At 39.1% G+C, this 15,553-nt stretch overlaps 1 protein-coding gene across 2 annotated transcripts in view; it reads left to right on the top strand.

Moving 5' to 3' along the window:
* Positions 1-1,643, top strand: part of LOC116262080 (putative fucosyltransferase-like protein) — an 84,455-nt gene extending 82,812 nt beyond the window's left edge. For both annotated transcript variants that reach the window (XM_031641141.2, XM_031641142.2), the window contains exons 6-7: positions 172-402; positions 768-1,643. In XM_031641141.2, coding sequence (XP_031497001.1) covers positions 172-402; positions 768-1,020 — 484 coding nt within the window. In that variant the 3' untranslated portion in view covers positions 1,021-1,643. The remainder of the gene's footprint in view (positions 1-171; positions 403-767) is intronic.
* Positions 1,644-15,553: the final 13,910 nt, after the last annotated feature.

The following is a 15,553-nucleotide window of genomic DNA, read 5'->3' as shown; positions in this document are numbered from 1 at the left end:
ATACCCCTATTTACCGAAGGGAAATATAGGAAATGGTTCTTGAAGTAATTTGGAATACTGCTCACCCTTGTGTTTTCATTTTATTTTACTTGTTGAAAAATAGTGAAATGCACAAACCGGAGAAATAGTTTCCTTTTCTACTGTGCGATGTATGGTTGTTTTGTGGTGTAGGTGGAAGTTCGAAGGACCATCTGATTCTTTCAAGGCTCTTATAGACATGGCTGCAGTTCATTCATCCTGTAGGCTATGCATTTATTTGGCTACAGCGGCACATGAAAAAGAAGAACAGTCAAATCCAGGCTTCCAGAAACGTCCATGTAAGTGTGAGCAGATGGGGGAAACAATCTACCATTTGTTCGTAAGAGAAAGAGGAAGATTTGAGATGAAATCCGTCCTCTTGAGGTACATGTTAAAGCTAAGTGCCTACACAGACATGCACACGTCTGCATACACACACACACACACACACACACACAGAGAGAGAGATCTCCAAGAAAATCATGTCCTTTGGAGTCTGGAGTTGGATTAAAATGTTGGCAAGCTCATTCTTTCTTGTCAATCTTCATGCTTTTCTAATGATCTTGGGATTACTTTATTCACATCTGCTCGACATTAATTTGTGTTGAGTCTACTACTTTGTGTGTGGAACTTTGAGCATAGGCTGAATTGCCTTCTTACTGCATACCTGATCACCTTCCTCACTTGTTATGAGCAGCACTTGCCTGCTGACTGCAAACCTCATCTCATTTCTTGCTTGTTATGAGCAGCTCCTCAAATCTGACATTGCAAGCATTGGAGTCTGCTGTCTTCAAAAAATTCAAGTCAGAAAATCACATACCCATATGGAAGGATGAGCGACCAGAAATCCTAAGAAGAAGTGATTATAAAGTTCACAAGATCTATCCAGTAGGTTTGACTCAACGTCAGGCATTGTATACTTTCAAATTCAATGGGGATGCAGATTTCAAGCAGTTTGTGGAGAGCCATCCATGCGCAAAGCTTGAAGTTATTTTTGTTTGATGTGCTGACCCATGACTTTCAGAGCCTTGCTGTCCTCGCAAACTCTAATTTTTCTTTAGTTTAATTTGTGTTACCGACAAGCTCATTCTCCATTTTTTCTGCCGGCATACCCTGTCCAAGACTAGAAAAAGGGGAAATTTCCTCATTTTAGTCCAGTACATCGGAATCTTAGCTGAGAAATTGGACCATCTCCTTGGTCCACAACTATGCAGTAGAAGCCCACGGTCACTATGTTGATTCACAAGTTTAATCGGCTTCTGTGGCTGTCCTGTTTGGGGTGCTTTCTTTCCAACCCTGTGCGCTACAGATAGGCAGACCTCCATCCTTGGCCTAATGAGCAGTACATTATACTAAATTGTTATCAAGGCTTTTGCTTTGAGTGCTTAGATGGTGCCCTTCTGTCTCATGGTCTTCGTTGAGCAGTCGCAGCAGCGAACCACAAGAGCGAGGACTCTCGTTCTCAAATTGACGATTTACTTTTCAAACATCGATTGACTGATCGGACTAATGTAGGCTTGGATAGGAATTGTATTATCAAGTGTGAAATATACGTCTGGAATACCTCGGTTTAATGTGGCTGTGCCTTTAACATTTTAGAAATGAAAACATTATTTGTGAATGAACCAATGCTGGTTACGGTTAAATCTGACGATTTACTTTTTAAACAACGATTGACTGATCGGACTAATGGAGGCTTGGATATGAATTGTATTGTCAAGTGTGAAATATACGTCTGGAATACCACAGTTTAATGTGGCTGTGCCTTTAACATTTTAGTAATGAAAACATTATTTGTGAATGAACCAATGCTGGTTACGGTTAAATCTGACGATTTACTTTTTAAACATCGATTGACTGATCGGACTAATGGAGGCTTGGATATGAATTGTATTGTCAAGTGTGAAATATACGTCTGGAATACCTCGGTTTAATGTGGCTGTGCCTTTAACATTTTAGAAATGAAAACATTATTTGTGAATGAACCAATGCTGGTTACGGTTAAATCTGACGATTTACTTTTTAAACAACGATTGACTGATCGGACTAATGGAGCCTTGGATATGAATTGTATTGTCAAGTGTGAAATATACGTCTGGAATACCTCAGTTTAATGTGGCTGTGCCTTAACATTTTAGAAATGAAAACATTATTTGTAAATGAACCAATGCTCGTTACGATTAAATCTAACGATTTACTTTTTAAACATCGATTGACTGATCGGACTAATGGAGGCTTGGATATGAATTGTATTGTCAAGTGTGAAATATACGTCTGGAATACCTCAGTTTAATGTGGCTGTCCCTTTAACATTTTAGAAATGAAAACATTATTTGTGAATGAACCAATGCTGGTTACCATTAAATCTGACGATTTACTTTTTAAACATCGATTGACTGATCGGACTAATGGAGGCCTGGATGTGAATTGTATTGTCAAGTGTGAAATATACGTCTGGAATACCTCAGTTTAAAATGGCTGTGCCTTTAACATTTTGGAAATGATAACATTATTTGTGAATGAACCAATGCTGGTTACGGTTAAATCTGACTCCATATGATCTCTTATTTCCCTCCAATTTCACAATCTTGGTATACGGTTCTTGCTATCGGATCTATGACTCGATAAGTTCTATTTGGTTCCAATAGTCAATAGAAGTGCTTCAAAAAAATTAAGTATGAAGGAAAAAAAATTAACGTCTGATTATGGATTTGGATTTAGTTTTGAATAAATGTAGTTTAACCAATGGCTATTCATTTTCAAAGTCCATTATTAACATATTGTAGCACAGTTTAGATCTAGCTTAAAGATAGTTTTTTGGATTCGGATGTAGATTTAAAAAGTGGATGGGGATTGGATTTAGAATGTGATTTGAGATTCTGTGAATATCTGGAAAAGTAGATAGGTTAAGTATATCGAATTTGTTGACATCCCTACCCTTGGGAGAGACAGAGAGATGCCCTCCAAAGTAGATATCAACTGCTGCATTCCTGTTGATGCAATACCATTCTAAAGTTACCAACTTTCGGGGCGCCTAAGCACCCATCCTTCCTAGCGAAGCATCCTTGCTTAGGGAAAAGAAAAGTTGAAATAAGTAGAATAGCTCTTTAAGTCACTAGTTCCAACACTTTAAGTTTGAGGGTGTGCCTTTTCAGTCATATTGCAGGCTTCTATGACAATAATTGTCATATTGTTTCTTTTTGTAGCCACCACCATTATTATTTCCAAGCATTTCCAGCTTGGCCCAAGGTTATTGGTTGAACTACCATCCTTTCTGGCCCAAGGTTATTGGTTGGACTACCGTCCTTTCTATGTTTAAATTCCTTAAGAGGTCACTGTTCAGCTGAAAGTTTACACCAAATTTCTTGGCTACTGCTTCAAGTGAACCTTTCTAGCAACATCACCTGGGTGCGCCTTTTTTGGCCTCGCACTCGCGTCGACGCGATGCGGGTGCAGGTGCGCTCTGGATGCACACCCAAGCTAGTCAAACAAGAGTCGGGTGCAGTCAGCCGCACCCGACTAAAATCGTCTTTTTCAGATCAGACTCGCACCCGACTCAGGTTTGACGCGTGTCCAGTGCGGTCAAATGAGAGTCGGTCTAATATTATCCAATTTTTAGGTTTTTTTTTTAACAATGTCGATCCCGCGTTCCCCACCCCCCCCCCCTTCGCCGCTGCTTTACCCCTTTGCCACTGTTTCTCTCGCCTACGATCTTCTCTTCCACCTGCAGCTTCATCTCCAGTCTCCATCCGGCGATCGGCGTCCGTGGCATCATCTCTCGCCAGCGGCATCAGGTTTCCTTCTTTCCCTGTGTTTTCCTATCAATGGTCGTTGTCTCGACTGCTTCTCTTATGTTTTCCTACTTTGTGTGGATTTTAGTGTTTTCTGGGGAGGAAGGTGAAGTTTCGCATGGGAATTTCGGAGCGATATTGGGGGCATTTCGGTGGGACATAGTTTCGCGTCTTCCCTTTATTGGGGATTTGGCTTATTGTGTTGATCGTGGTACTTAACTGGACGGGGTCCATCGGTGAATGATGAACGGGATGATCTTATTACTATGAACTAACTCAAATCGTCTTCCTTTTTCTTTTCAAGGTCCATCCGGAAAATGGTAGGGATTCTATTTGAGAAGAGGTAAGAACTTGACAGTTGGGGCATCCTTTTTTTTTCGTGTCACTTTTGTCAATTCTAGTCCGAGAAATCATCAAAAAACTGAAAGATTGTGGTGGGGGAGGGTGAGACTTGACTGGAGTATGTGTGTTTGTTTTGCCATCTTGACTTTTAATGTTGTTTGGTTGCTTTTCTGGAGGCTAATTAGGACGCCTTCCAGCTAACCAAATGCTTGTTTCATGTTAATGGCATGAAAGGATTTCGATAGTAGGCGTCCGGTTGTTCTAATGATTGTTTGTGTATCGATATACTCTAATGATTGTTTGTGTATCGATATACAAAAAATCATTATGATGATGATATGGTTGAAAGCATTGAAGTGGTGGAAGTGGAAGTAAAAAGCAACATTGATTAATGTTATGATGTAATATGTATTGATGTATGAACTGTGAAGTATGACTGTATGAACTGTGATTCTGGGAACTCAAAACTAGAGTGTATTTCTTGTAGATTATTGAATGTTGAACTGGATTGATAATGATATCATAATTAGCAAATTGCAATTTTGATATTTTTATTTAATAATTTTGTGTTTTATGGACAATTTTTTGTCATATATATTTATATACATATTATTATTATTATTATTATTATTATAAAATACTCTTGTCGCACCGCTACACCTAAATTTTTTGAGATGTTCTACGCCCGACACCCACACCCGCACCCATACCCCACACTCAGATGAATAGCCCACACTCTCTGATGAATAGCTTTCTAGGCATGGGGCGAAGCATATCTCCATCTTCATTCTTCGGTACTGTTTCTGCTTGCCAGTGATACAGGCAATTGTTGCATTTTATCTTAGTTCAAGGGTTTGCTTTTGCACTAGATAAATAGTTACCGTGAGTAGCCACCTGCTATGACTAATACACCATCGTCCTTTCCTTTGGTCCCTTCTTCTCAATAGTTTCCCAAGTTCCCCTCTGTATATCTAGCTGCAAGAACACCTGAGATGAGTAGCATGTCCTCGCTTCCAGGTTGCATTTTAAAGTTTGGATTCTCACAGTTCTTGACACCAGTTCATGCCCAGACAGTTTCATGACATTCTAAATCCAGCATATACATCACTTGGATTCCAACGACACACGTCCGGCGACCCAATCTCATCGGCAGCTTATCCGCCATCGGTTTCCCTGCTACTCTCTCTCTCTCTCTCTCTCGGGCCGGAGAATGGGTACAAAAGGGGGGAACCGGCGTCCGGTGGCTTTCACTGTCCCCCTTTTTTTTTTAATCTTTTTTGGTAATTGGGATACCAGCGTCATTCCTTGTGCGTTTCCGCATCAGACCTGCTGGAGGAGGCCTCCCACTTCGTCATTCCTTGTGCGTTTGCCATATCTACATTTGTTGTGCAGACAGTTTCGTCGGATTTCAAAGTGTTTTTTTCAGATTGGCGAGAACCTGGACTGCTCACGTTAATAGGCATGAATAAAATTGCTCAAATATGACTAGTGCTGCGTAACAGATCACAATTTTAAATCTTTGTTCAACCCGATCCCTCATTCAATTTGGCAAAGAGAAAGACGCATTAAATTTAGATCAGCTCAGCTTCAGAATAAGCAGAGACCATCTTGTATTTGCTTAATTGCTGTTGTACAGGTTGCTGCATGTTCCGTGCCAAGTTTAACGCTTGTTCCACCTAATCATGATGAACTTCAATTTTGGATGCAGCTGCATGCAATCCATGTGGCATTCATGTCAATGGTTAAGGTCCCCAAGGAATAGACTTAATGCATTCAAATAAAATTATAGCATAAGAAACCAAGAATAAAATTAAGCATTCAACCACATACCTACAAACACTACTTGTCTGTCACTACGCAGCAGTGAGAGTCGGATGAAGCGGTGAGTAAATCTTCAGGTCGTCAGGCTTTTGCCTAATCAACAAAAAAAAAAATTCAATCGTTCACTAGTGAACTCTCCACCATTGTCAGGTTTGAAAGGTTTTAATTTTTTCTCCCAATTGATTCTCAACAATATTTTTAAATTCAAGCAAACGATCATACACTTGAGATTTAAATTTCAATGGAAGGATCGGCACAAACCATGTACAATCATCTACTAATAATAGAAAATAAGCAAACCCTTCCCGTGGTTCCATGGGAGACGGACCCCCATACATCTCCATGACCCAACTCAAGTGGCTTGATGGTTCTATGAACAGCTGCCTTAAAGGGTAATTTGTGAGCTTTCCCATTAGGTCAACTCTCACAAAATCATCTTCTTGATTGTCTACTGAACTTAACTATTTAGAATGCAAGAAACTAAGAACCTTTTTATTCACATGCCCTAGCTTTTGATGCCTTTACTCCAAACGACACAGGTCTGAGATCTATCGGCCAGTAAAGCTTCTTTTGCATGTGGTCGATTTTTACTTCCCTTGCCCTGAAGAAGAAACCTTCCACTCCAAAGATCTTTGAAAGAAAATCCAAACGGAGTAAATTCAAATGAACAATTATTATCTGTAGTAAACTGTCACATTAATAAGAGATCTTGGCTATTTGCGGAGCATGCAAAAAACGATTTAATTTCAAAACTCTTGAACCAGAATCAAGCAAAAAAGATCCAACTTGGGTGATGGGAGTACGGTTACCATTTGCAACTATTATACCTTCTCCACCTTGATAGTTTTGTTTCTCGGAAAGCTGAGATCCATCTTTGGTAATGTGATTGGTTGCTCCAGTGTCGGGGTTCCATATCTTGTTCTTAACCTCATCTTGTCCTTAACCTCATCAAGGGTCATGGCTGAAAAAGCCTATGGAATATCCCAACAATTTCTGGATGTGTGTTCCCTTGGACCACAATATTGACAAGTAATACTTTGTCTTTTATTACTTTTATTTTGAGTCTCTTTGTGTGACCCATTTGACCCCGATTTGTTTTCACCAGGGCCAGATCTGTTCTGACTTTGAACCTTTTGAGATATTAGAAAAGATCGGAGAGGTGGCATTCAGACTAGCATTACCACCTAATTTGAATCATGTTCATGATGTTTTCCATATTTGCATGCTTCGAAAGTATGTACCAGATCCTACACATGTGATTGATTTTCATGGTATTCAAGTGCAAGATGATTTGACGATGAAAGAAAAACCTATCAGAATTCTGGATCAAAGAGAGCAAGTGCCTTGCACGAAGAGAATTCCTTTGGTGAAACTGGAATGGCAACACCATGGGTTGAAGGAGAGTACGTGGGTACTTGAGGAAGACATGCAAAAGAGGTATCCACACATGTTTTTGCATTGAGGTATGATCTAAATTTCGATGACGAAATTTTATTTAAGGAGGGTAAGATGTAACACTCATTTTTATTTCAAGTCGGGTTGGAGCAGGTCCATACCCAAACCCGCAACTTACCCACGTGAGAGCCCGACGAGGGCTGTTCTCCCTCGTCTTCATCTTGCTCTCCCCCTTCATTGCCTCTCATGTTGCCAGGGAGCTCCACGCAAAGAAGAAGTAGGCGGTCGAGGGTTACAGCGGCGACGCACGGGCCAACAGAGGAAGGGCGGCGGCGGCGCTGCTCTGGTAAGCCCCCTCGACCTGTCTCTGCCTCTTCTTCTCCTCTCTTCCTTCTTCTCCTCCTCCCTCTCCCATTGTTTCTGTCGTCTCCCTTTTCAGCCGCATGACCTCCTCCTGCGCAACCCTCTCCTTCTCGTTCCATCGAAATCTGTCCCACTCCATCAACCACGCACTCTGCTCGAGCATGCTCAGCCCACGCTCACCCCTCTCTGTCAGCACCCTCATTCTCTCGCACCTGCTCTCTCCCTTTCTCTCACCACTCTCTTTCCCCTTTGACCAAACCCTCTCTCTCTCATTTTCAGCCTCCCTCGTATCTATCGAAGGCTTTTCTAATGGCAAACCCTTCTCTTGCATTATTTCTCGCAGATTTTCACTCATGTGTGTGGCTGTTGGATCAGATTGCAGTTTGGGGACGCGTTCCTCCCCTCATAATAACGATTAGACGGCATTGGTGGTGGTGGCATTGCATGATTTCTGTCATTTTGAGGATCGTTTGAACTCTTAAGGTGGCAGTCGGGAACACTATGACAGTTTGGACTCTAAGATTGGGGTGAGCAAGGCCTAATCGAGCCTAGATTGTTGTATATTTGTTGTTGGAGCATGTATAATTATTAATGAAGCATGCTAGATTGAAGATTTGATAAATAAAGATGCTTGTTAACGACGTTACTATTTTGGGGAAGGTCTACGACTCATGTGGAGGGACGATGATCCATGTCTACAATGATATTATAAGCATGATGGGTTGATTTTTGAAGCAATTAGGAAGCATGGTAGAGATTGCATTGTTGTGGAGAACGTTAGAATCGTTTTAGTGAGCTTGGGAAATATGCTTTTATTGATGTGCATATACGTTGTATGTTGAGAATCTTATAGTAGGGAAGACACCTCAACTAAGAAAAACAAGTAAAAATCGTACATGTGATAAGTTAAATACAAGTTTTGAGTTCTAATCGTTGGTGGCAACCTCAAGGGTTGGGATGAGACCTTCTGGAGGGCTTTTCGGGTCAACACCCTCTTGAGGCGATGACATGCCTCAACGATTGTATTTTTAGATTTGTATAAACTGGAAAGCGAAGCGAGTAGTGAACTTACCATTGAATTATGTTTGTAGGTACACCGGGCATGTTAAGTAGGCCTTGAGCAACGTGGGTTGTAGTTCGAGGTGTTTAGTAGACGCGCGATAGGTATGGCGGCATTCTAGGCAATTCCCTGCCTGGGGCCAACTTTTGGATGTGTGTTTAGGATCGTTGGATCCTGTGTTTGTGATGTGACTGAATGATTGTAATATGATTGAATGTTTGTGATGTACTGAAATGAAAATGTATATACCTGGAAATTGAATGCTTATGCGATAAGTTTTGTTTTGAAAAAAATTACTATGCAATTGCATGTGCATGCTAGATTTGATAACTATTTAGGACAGATGGGGTGGGGTATCGAGTCGAGTATCTCCTCGTCCCCAATCGTGCATTAGAAAACATCATTGAATGATAATTACTTAGGACAGCTAAGAGCCAATCATGGATCGAGACTACTCTTCGTGGTTTGGATAAGTTTTGAAAGATGTGACTGATGTATGTGGTTGTAAATGTTGTGATTTGTTGCGTATGCATTGCTATGGGCAATGATGCAATTGAATGAATTGAAGGGTAGTTGTACCCGTATTGTTATGACGGCTAGCAAAAACTGTTAATGTTATGTGTAGCCCTCGTGTGGAGGCAATTGGAGGTGTGGGTGAACTTGTGAAATGAACCAACCTCATGAGCTAGCCAGTCATTTTGTGAATGATTTATCATGTGACAAGTTTTGTTTTGGAAAGCTATTAGAAACACGTTTTGAAAATTGTTACGCATTTACATGTGCATGCTAGAATTGATAATTGCTTATGACAGATGAGGTGGGGTATCGAGTCGAGTGTCTTCTCGACCCCGATTGTGCATTAGAGAGCATCATAGAATGATAATTACATAAGATAGCTATGAGCCATCACAGATCGAGACTACTCTCTGGGATTTGGCTAAGTTTTGAAAGATGTGATTGATGTGTTTGATGAGATGTGAATTTTTATTAATGTGAATGTGGTAATTTTGTTGCATATGTATTGTCGTGGGCAATGATGCAATTGAATGATATTAGAGGGTAGATGTACCCATATTGTTATGACGGCTAGCTAAGACCGTTAATGTTATGTGTAGCCCTTGTGAGGTGTGGGTGCACTTGTGAAGTAGACCAACCTCATGAGCTAGCCAGTCATTTTGCTTTCGCCACTGGTCTCGTCTGTTCAGAGCGCAGTGGTGCAAGGCCCCAGGGTACTGTTGTGTGATGTGCTTGGAGCGTTGGGCTCTCGCCTTCCCAACCTGGATGTCCTAGGGAGGCTGAGTATCTCTCCTTGGAATTCACATATCCATGGATGAGTGCTCCACCACTGCAACGGGAATGTATCCATACTGTTATGGGTCACCACGGGAGTTGTCTCTCGGCTGTAGGCCGGCCGTGGTGTGCACGTGTCTGTGTTTGCACCCACAAGAACTGTCAATTCACTAAAGTTAATGTAAATGAAAGAATGGGAAAGAAGTGTTATGAATGATGTGATATGCCTGAATTGCGTGTGACTATTGAATGTGATATTGTGGCCTTTGCATGTTGTGGTATATGTGAGAGACTTCTTGACAAGTTATGTGACTGTGTGCCCTACTACAACATGATAGTAAATTGTTTCGTAGTTAAAGTAAACGAGAATAATGTGATTGTGAATATGAATGAAGTGTATCTGAATGTAGTGAATATGCATGAAGTTAATGTGATCATGAATTATGTTGAGTTTGGCTATTAAGTGGTCTTTACATATTGTGGTATGAATGAAGCGAATGAGAATGATAGGTTGATGCATGAGTTGCATGTGATTTGTGAATGTGCTATTGTGGCCTTTGTGTGACTTTTACATGTCGTGGTATATGTGAGAGGCTTTCATGTCAAGTCATAGAAAAGTATGCCCCATCACGACATGATAATGATTGTTTTCGAAATTGTCATATCCCACATTTGAGCCCTCACTGTAGAGGGTTAGGGATTTTCCAGGCTTGTTGCCGTACTGCGAAGGCTAAGCCTTCAGTTGTTTTCTTTTTCAGATTTTGGCAGACCCGGAGCAGCAGGTTGATCAGATGGCTTCACTCACATCCTACTGGGAGGTTTTGGGTCTTTTGTAGTGCCGGCGCATCATGGTTTGGTCTCTTTGATGTCTTATTTTGTTAGGCATCAAAGTTGTGGTTTGGGGCATTTTGTTATACACATAAATGTGATTTTGTATGAATTGAAATTGATATAAATGAAAGTTTGCCTCATTGTTTTGAATGACATAGCTCCCTTCTTTTTGAATTGTTTGTAGTGACACCTCAATGCTTTATGTTTAGAAAAAAAAAATTTTGAGAGTCAAAAGGTTGGGGTGTGACATGCAATACTCAATACAAGGAATAATACATATGATTTATTGCTGAACGCTGAGATATTAGGTCAAGGAGTTGATGCATACCACACACACAGTGATAGAATTATAAATGAATTCGAGGCAGCCTCAGATGTTTAGATAGACAACATGCCTCCATCTACTCAGACGAATAACACGTCTTCACCTAATCGTTTTTCAGGAATAGTATATACTTGACTATCAACTCCAACAACCGCTACAGAAACTGTTATCACTTGCCCATGTAGATCATAACGTGTGTGACACCCCATTGATAGATGGGTAAGTTATCATAACTTCTTTTTAGATTTTCAACTTTGTATGGCAGAATTGAGCAAATATTGGGTCGAGGTCATGAATGAATAAATGACTACTTTAAATGAGTGTCAAACTTGGGAGATTGTCTCTCGTCCAGATAATAAGAAAGTAGTGGGTTCAAAATGGGTTTACAAACTCAAATATAAACCCGATGGAAGTATTAACAAACATAAGGCTCATCTTGTGGCTAGAGGCTTCACGCAACAGTACAGAGAAGATCATTATGAGACTTTCAGTCCAGTTATCAAGATGGGAACCATCCGAGTTGTAGTTTCCCTTGCAATCTCACATGGATGGATTTTATATCAGTTGGATGTTAAAAAAGTTTTTCTCCATGGTTTTCTAAAAGAAGAAGTATACATGGAACAACCTCTGGTTTATGCTACCAATGATCCAACTCAATGGGTGTGTAAATTACAAAAACCGTTATATGGGCTTAAGCAAGCATCTTGCACATGGTTGAATAAAATTTCTCTTCATGTACAACAGGCTGGTTTTCTTAGAAGTTCACTTGACCATTCCTTATTTATATATCATTCAGGTGAAATTACAACTTGGCTACTCACATATGTAGATGACATAGTTCTTACTGAAAATTCTTCATGTCATATATCTCATGTTAAGAAGTATTGAAGCAACAATTCAAGGTGAAGGATGTCGATGAACTGCGTTACTTTTTGGGTGTTGAGCTTGATAAAAAGGGCAACACGTTTATGGGAGTGATACATACTCAAACCCTAGTTTTTATCGGAGAATAGTTAGCATGTTGCAATATCTCACTTTTGCACACCCAGACATAGTGTTTGCATCCAAAAATTTTATTGGTTTTGGAGTGCTTCAAAAAAATGAGTTTTGTTTTGAAATAGGAAAGAAAAGGGACTCGCTCGTCGGTACGAGGATTGACTGTTCTCGGCGCCTTTACCGGGGGTAATCAATCCAAGGGCTATGTTCATTATTGATGCATTTCATTTTAACTTAAACATCCTTTTGATTCTATATGCGGCAGAAAATATTGAAAGTTTGATGTTTCAAACTTTTGAAAAGACTCTTGAAGAGTTGCTTGATAATGTGAAATGTTTTGATGAAAAAGTGAAATTAGTAAATATCATTTGAAAAGCTTGTGAAATCATTTTGAAATCACTTTAGTGTTCTCTTAAGACTTTAAGTAAGTTTGAGGTTTTGCTCTAATTCGGTTACCACCTAGTTAGAGCTGCATCACATCTTGCTTAAGTTATTTTGGAGAGATGCTTGTGATCATAAGTGAAATAAAGTGGGTGAGAATACATGGATGCATTTATCTTATATGATTGGAAGAATGTAAAACATTCCTACCACAACATTCATCTAAAGTCATTCATATTACAACATACATCTAAGATTTTTGTTGTTGTATATACAAAGGAAAAATTTTTGAAAAGGGATTGAGATTGTAGACCATCAATCATGATTCCAATGTTAAATCATTACTTGGTTTGTGGTCTTAATGAAGTTAGTAAATAAAAATATCATGAGAAGAGAATGTTAAAAAAAAATACAAGAGATAAAACACTCTTATGAAAAGAAAAAGAGAGAGATAGAGAGAGACATGCATACGTGTGTATATACCATCAAATACCCACATATATGAAAGCTTAAGCGAAAAAGACGTATTGATTTGAAGAGAAAGAGAGATTTTAGAGGAAAAAAAAATATCATACGCATATACGGGTATGAGAAATTTTATAGGAGAAGATATTTGTCTTGAAAAGAAGAATAAATATTTGAAAGAGAGGAAATAGAGCACATGTACATACATATTTATGCACATATGAGAATTTATAAAATAGAAAGTGAAAGCATAGAGAGAGAAAGATGGAGGGATCATCATGTTGGCATAGATGTATATAACATGTGTATACATCCATACCTTCACAAGATTAAAAATCAAGGAGTAACTTAAAATTACCAACTTCAAGTTCAATGTGGGTCGGAGGGGAGCTTGAACTCATGCAAGAGTCTAAGCTAAGTCCCTAAGGCCATGTTAGAAGGTTCCTTTTGAAATTGTTTTGGAAAATATGATTTATATAAGCATAGAATGTTATTATTTAGTTTGTTGTAAGGGATATATTTCTTCCACCGTTGGGTATGAAAGAAAACAAGAAACATAACGAGACACTCGTTAGGATTCCTAATGGGGCGATTAAGAAGGAAATTAGCGCAAAATGACATGCAAATGCATATTAACGTGTACATTTTTATGAGGGTTTACCCCGGGTTGGACAAGTCCCAACCTCAAAAACTAATATGAAAATAAAGAGTCCCCAAACTATACTCTCATTCCCACCATACATTCACATATAAGTAGAAAATCAAGCAACTATGCATGGATAATATATAGACAACATTCAAGAAAGGAAAAAAAAGAAAGAAGATGATGGAAAGAGCAAGGTTCAATTAGGAGGGAGGACATGATGTAACTACGAAAAGATATACCACCTCATCTTCTCATGTTCCTGGTGCACTTGAGTATAGCCTCTTGACTCTAAAATAGATATTGAGAGCTATCTCCTTTGGCCATGGGGAAATAAGGAAGAGAGTAAAATAAGAGGAAGCAAAAAAAAAACAATAAGAATGTATTCATGAAAAGAAAGAACATGATTAAAATGAAATATCATCTCATCTTTCCATACTCCCGGTACACTTTAGCATAACCTCTTGTCTCTAAAAAGAGATTGAGTGCTACCTCCTTTAGCCATGGGGAGATGAAGATGAGGAGAAAATGTAGAAAGAAAAACAATGCTATATTTAATTAAAGAGAAAACATGATTCAACCATGAAATGAAAGATCATCTCATGTTTCCACGCTCCCGGTGCACTTGAGCATAACCCCTTGTCTCTAAAAAGAGATTGAGTGCTATCTCCTTTAGCAATGGGAAAATGAAGATGAGAAAATGAAGAAAGAAAGACAATGCTATATTCAATAAAAGTGGAAATATGATTCAATCATGAATTGAAAGATCCTCTCATCTTCTCATGCTCCCAATGCACTTGAGCATAGCCTCTTGTCTCTAAAAAGAGATTGAGTGCTATCTCCTTTGGTCATGAGGAGATGAGGAAGAGAGAAAAGAAAGTAACAAAAACAAGACTATATTGAAGAAAGGAAATAACAATAACAACAAGAATATATTCATTGAGGGAAAGAACAACAACAACAAGAATATATTGAAAAGAAGAAAGAGCAAGAAAATATTAATGAAAAGAAAGAACAACAACAACAAGAACACTTGAAAAAGCATGATTTAATCACAAAATAAAGTATTATCTCATCTTTTCATGCTCCTAATGCATTTTAGCATAGCGTCTTGTCTCTAAAAAGAGGTTAAGTGCTATCTCCTTTGGCCATGGGAGAAGAAGTTGAGAAGAAAAAAAAAATGATAGGGATGTTGATTGCATACCTCTAATGTGAAATGACCTAAGGAAAATGAACACCTTCACTTGAGGATTCCCTTTGAGTGAAGCTCCAAGGTGATGCCTCCAAGAGGGTTGTAGCTTGCTCCAAGTTGGAGAGGAAAATGGAGAAAGGAAGATGGAGAGAGAGAGAGCTCAAGAGAAATTCTAAGTCTTCAAGTGAGAATACACTAGAGTTTCTCTCAAGGGCCAATTTTACCCAAGAGGGGGGAAGTGGGGAGTATTTATAAAGGATTTTGGAGCCAAAACCCAAAATTTGAAAATCTTTTTATGTAAAAGACAAAAATCATCCTCTAAAATGAGGTTATTTTGTGAAAAGGAAGGACAAATGAGTCTTGTTTACAAAAAAAGACCAAAATTAACTTTATAAAAGGAGGTTCTTTGTCAAAAAGGAGGGGCAAATGTGCCTTGTTTATCAAAAAGACCAAAATTACCCTCTAAAGGAGGTTCTTTGTCAAAAAAGTAAGGCAAATGAGTCTTATTTACCAAAAAGACCAAAATCGCCCTCTAAAAGGAGGTTTTTTGTCAAAAAAAAGGGCAAATGAGTCTTGTCCACCAAAAAAACCAAAATCACCTTCTAAAAGGAGGTTTTTTGTCAAAAAGAATGACAAATGG

This window comes from Nymphaea colorata, chromosome 10 (assembly GCF_008831285.2).
Source record: "Nymphaea colorata isolate Beijing-Zhang1983 chromosome 10, ASM883128v2, whole genome shotgun sequence".
In the NCBI taxonomy this organism is placed as follows: domain Eukaryota; kingdom Viridiplantae; phylum Streptophyta; class Magnoliopsida; order Nymphaeales; family Nymphaeaceae; genus Nymphaea; species Nymphaea colorata.
The sequence above is the reverse complement of the archived record's forward strand: the minus strand, read 5'-3'. Positions and strand labels throughout refer to the sequence as shown.